General features: G+C 55.6%; 1 protein-coding gene across 1 annotated transcript in view; it reads right to left on the bottom strand.

Annotated features, from left to right (window-relative positions):
- LAMA5 (laminin subunit alpha 5) overlaps positions 1–3,950 on the bottom strand; it is an 81,621-nt gene that overhangs the window by 19,710 nt on the left and 57,961 nt on the right. Inside the window, exons 29-36 of the mRNA XM_017735821.1 lie at positions 3,583–3,784; positions 3,067–3,193; positions 2,737–2,876; positions 1,846–1,961; positions 1,350–1,561; positions 1,024–1,228; positions 726–870; positions 30–170 (exon numbers count right to left, since the gene is read on the bottom strand). Of these exons, the coding sequence (XP_017591310.1) occupies positions 30–170; positions 726–870; positions 1,024–1,228; positions 1,350–1,561; positions 1,846–1,961; positions 2,737–2,876; positions 3,067–3,193; positions 3,583–3,784 (1,288 nt within the window). The remainder of the gene's footprint in view (positions 1–29; positions 171–725; positions 871–1,023; positions 1,229–1,349; positions 1,562–1,845; positions 1,962–2,736; positions 2,877–3,066; positions 3,194–3,582; positions 3,785–3,950) is intronic.

Raw genomic sequence — 3,950 nt, 5'->3', positions numbered from 1 at the left:
GGGGCTGGTGTCGCCACAGCCCCTCTCACCTCAGCCCGGTGCTTCTCAGCGCTGCGGCAGCGATCGGTTGCACCAAAGCAGAAACACTTGGTGCAGCCCTTGGGGTTGGTGGCATCCAAAGAAAACGTCCCCAGGCGGCACTGGTCACACCTCAGGCCCTCCACGTTTTCCTGAAAGACAAGCAAAGCTCAACAGCGTCAGCAGCTTCTCACAAGGCCTCAGTGGAGGACAGGGATGGCAGGCTGAGTGCTCAAAGCACAATGCTATGGTGCTGGAAGATGTTGAAGCAGTCCCCCAACAGATTTGCTTGTACAGCACCTATCAAACATTAAATTCACCCAAACAAAGCACTTGTAAGCCCTACAAAGAGGCTGGAGCAGTCGCTGTTTGAATTGCTCTGCTGCCATGGAGCCTGGAGCCAATAGGGCTGACAGCTCTACCTCCAAGAAGCTCTGATACAGGGCTGGACTCAGACTGGACATCTTTCCCAGTGACAGCCCAAGGAATGAGCCTTCGTGGCCAGGAAGGATAAGAAGATACGAGTTTTTCAGGGTGCCCTGAACCCACCACCCCATGGGGCAGGCTGGCTGCAGCTCAGGCACGCAGGCACTCTCCTTCTCCAGCCCTGCTCCCTCCGGCATGCCGAGCACACACAGCCCCTGCCACCCCCAGCCAGAGCAGGAGAGTCGAGCCAAGGCACCACATGGAGGCATCGAGGGACTGACCTTGCAGTGACACTGCCCCGTGACCGGGTCACACACGCTGGCTTCGGTGCCAGCCTGGTGGCAGTCGCACCGCCGGCAGTCGGGGTAGTGGTAGTAGCCAGGGGCACAGAGGTCACACTGTCGTCCGATGATGTTGGGCTTGCACCTGGGTGGACACAAGAGCCAGAAGAGCTTTCAGAGCTTTCCTCACCCCCATTCTGCACATTTCCTCCCTTCAGGTTGCTAACGTGTCCCACCACTCCAGCAGGGACCAGGGATGCTGCCAGATGTCCCCAGCGCCAGGACAAGGCTCCCTCACCTGCACTGCCCACTGTCCACGTCGCAGCCTGGCTCCGTCAGCTCCTGCACGCCGGGCCGGGAGCAGTTGCAGTCCTCACAGCCGATGAGGGGGTGGCAGCCGAAGGTTTGGGGCTCGCAGACAACACACTCTGGCTTCAGGGTGTGGGGAGGACAGATGCACTGCCCTGTCACTTCATCACAGAGACGTGTCCCGCAGTCACAGGCTGCAAGGGGCAGAACAGGGCTGGGTTTGGGGGAGCCAGACCCAGGAACCCAAAGGCGAGTGTGGGGAACGGATACAGAGCAAGTGCTGGGAAGCTGGAGCTGGGAGACGGGAGAACTCACGCCTGCAGTTGGGGAACCCCCGGTAGCCAGTGGCACAGCGGGAGCACTCGCGGCCAATGACGTTGGACTTGCAGGGACACTGCCCGCCGAAGGGCTGGCACTGGCTGCCCCGCGCCCCGGCCTCGTGGCAGCGGCACGGCTGCGCCCCGTTGTTGTAGAAGAGGGACAGCGAGATGGCAGAGTCGCGGCAGAACCTCGAGGACGTGCTGGGGCTGTTGGGGAAGGCGAGAAGAGTCAGTGCTGCGCATTCCCACAGCCTCCCCACCACCCCAAATCCAGCATCCCCTACAGATCCAGAATCTCCTGCAGCGATGGGTGGTTAGTGGGAGGGAGAGCCCTGTGACACAGAGATCCCCCAAACACCCACGTCTGGTTAACAGAAGAAAAGCCTCAACCAGCCCCCTCCTTGCCACACATGAAGGGAAGGGGGTGTTGCTCCCTGAGGAGTGTGCAGCCTGCGGGCAGCAGAGCGGGCACCCAAAGCCAAGGATCTCACTTGATGTAGAAGCTGTTGATGCCACAGCTGCTGATGAAATCATAGGACTTGTCCAGGGGTTCCTCCTGCAGGTACTGGGAGGTGTAGCTGTCTTCAGGCACCACAAGGATGTAATCCTGCAAAGCAAGGGCGAGCTGGGTGAGCCAGGTTCTCAGCTCAGACAGACAGACACCATCCAAAACGACTCCAAAGTCCAAATGCACCTTTAACCTTTCATCCCTTGCTGGGACAGAACATAACACAGCAACTACTGCAAACACCAGGAATCACCTCTCTATTGAGGTCTGTCCATCAGGGTCCATCTAACCTAAAGCTCCACATCAGGAACAGTCCAAATTCACTGGAGTAGAAACAGGCTAGAATACCCCCAGAGCGCAGCACTGGCTGTGCCTCAGCAAAAGGCAGTCTTTATCACCCCAAATTTCTATACATTAAGGCACCTGGGTTCCAGGTCTGTCTTTCAGCCATTTATCCAAATCTAGTATTTATCTAGTCCTGTTGCCAGAGAGTAACAAAGGCTACCTACTCCCATAATGAGGCCTGCCTGAACAAACAATATTATGCAGGTGTAAAATATTTCTAGGGCAGGAGTAAGTCTTATTCTGGATTATCACAAGCTACATATGCAAAGTAACAGCTTTGATTTCTGCTTTGTTTTGATATCAAAACCAGACAGGGAAGGACAACTGTCATCTACAGAAGCTGCCCCTGTGAATTCTGCCCTCAATTCCATACCACTAAGGTTGGAGACTGCAACTTTCTAGGGTAGTTCAGAGACTGAATGATGGTGGGAAACATTCCTGCAGTCACACACTGACAAAAATCCAAGGCAAAATTCCCTGCTGAAGCCTGGTCCAGCATGCTCTGGGAGCTTCCTGAAGAGAGGCTCACCAGCCACAGCTGCTTGCCCTCTGGCACTCGAACCACCACAGTCAGATCATTATCAGTAACATCCAGGACGATTTGGTTCTCAGAAACCACCAGGCTCCGGCACCCGTATGCATGTGGGCAGAAATTCGCGTTGGTCTGACCTGAAGAGACAACAAATGTGTTGGTGCCACATGTGCCTCGAGTCCCCATCACACCCTCCCAGTTTGGAAGGGATAAGTCAGTCTTGCTTCACTTTTGCGATCCCCAAAGAACCCGCACTTATCCTCTGGCATGGAAAACTTCCAGGGCTTCTGCCAACCAGCAGCTTCCCCAGACCCCTGCCCTTCTCACCTTGCCAGATGCGCCCACCATTGATGAGCACTTCAACAGGGAAGGTGGGGTGGTTGGGCTGGTAGAAGTGCAGGATGAAGGCATAGCGTCCCAGGGTCTGGATCCGGCTGTTAAACACCACTGCAGCCTGCCCCAAAACGGGAGAACACAGACAAAAATCCGTGTCTGATGCCTGCACTCACAGCTGGGATGTTTTTTAAATATTGCACAAAGTTGTGCTCTTATTGCACAACTGTCAGGTCTGGAGAATTCAGTGAATCAAATGCCCCATGCCTCCACACTCCCCCCTCTAATGCTGCCACCTGAAAAGCTTTTCCTGGGATCCCAGAGAACCAAACAGGGTTGGATGGAGCCAAGACATGCGAGTCCACAGGAATTACAGGTTCAGGGACAAGTTTAAAGTCCAGGTTAAATTCTGAAAATGCTAATTGATACAGCTACTCAACAGATAGGGGAAATTTCTCCCTGCCCCAGTGGTCCAGTGTCACAGCACCAGCAAACCAGCCCAACCACTACCTGTGGGGACTGCAGGAGGATGAGCTCTGCAGTGGGGTCCATCGCTGTGGGAGGACGAGGAGCAGGCTCCACTGGGACCCCAGAAGGAGCCACATGGACAGCCTGAGCCAGGGGCACCTCTGGGGCGATGGGCAGAGCCTGGGCCCCCTCCAAAATGATTGACTGAGAAAGCTTCAGGAACCTTGAGGGGACGCAGGAGCTGCTGAAAAACAGGGAGTAAACAGGATGTGAGACTCTCCAGAAAGAAAAGAGAGAGGCTCTGGGGTCCTGGCAGGGAAGCACACCCTCTAACTCCTGGTGGATTACAACGTGTGCCTGCTGAGGCAAAGCTCACCACCAGCACCAGGCTCTGGGACCTGGGCTCCGCA

Source organism: Corvus brachyrhynchos, unplaced genomic scaffold (assembly GCF_000691975.1).
Source record: "Corvus brachyrhynchos isolate BGI_N302 unplaced genomic scaffold, ASM69197v1 scaffold10, whole genome shotgun sequence".
Taxonomy (NCBI): domain Eukaryota; kingdom Metazoa; phylum Chordata; class Aves; order Passeriformes; family Corvidae; genus Corvus; species Corvus brachyrhynchos.
The sequence above is the reverse complement of the archived record's forward strand: the minus strand, read 5'-3'. Positions and strand labels throughout refer to the sequence as shown.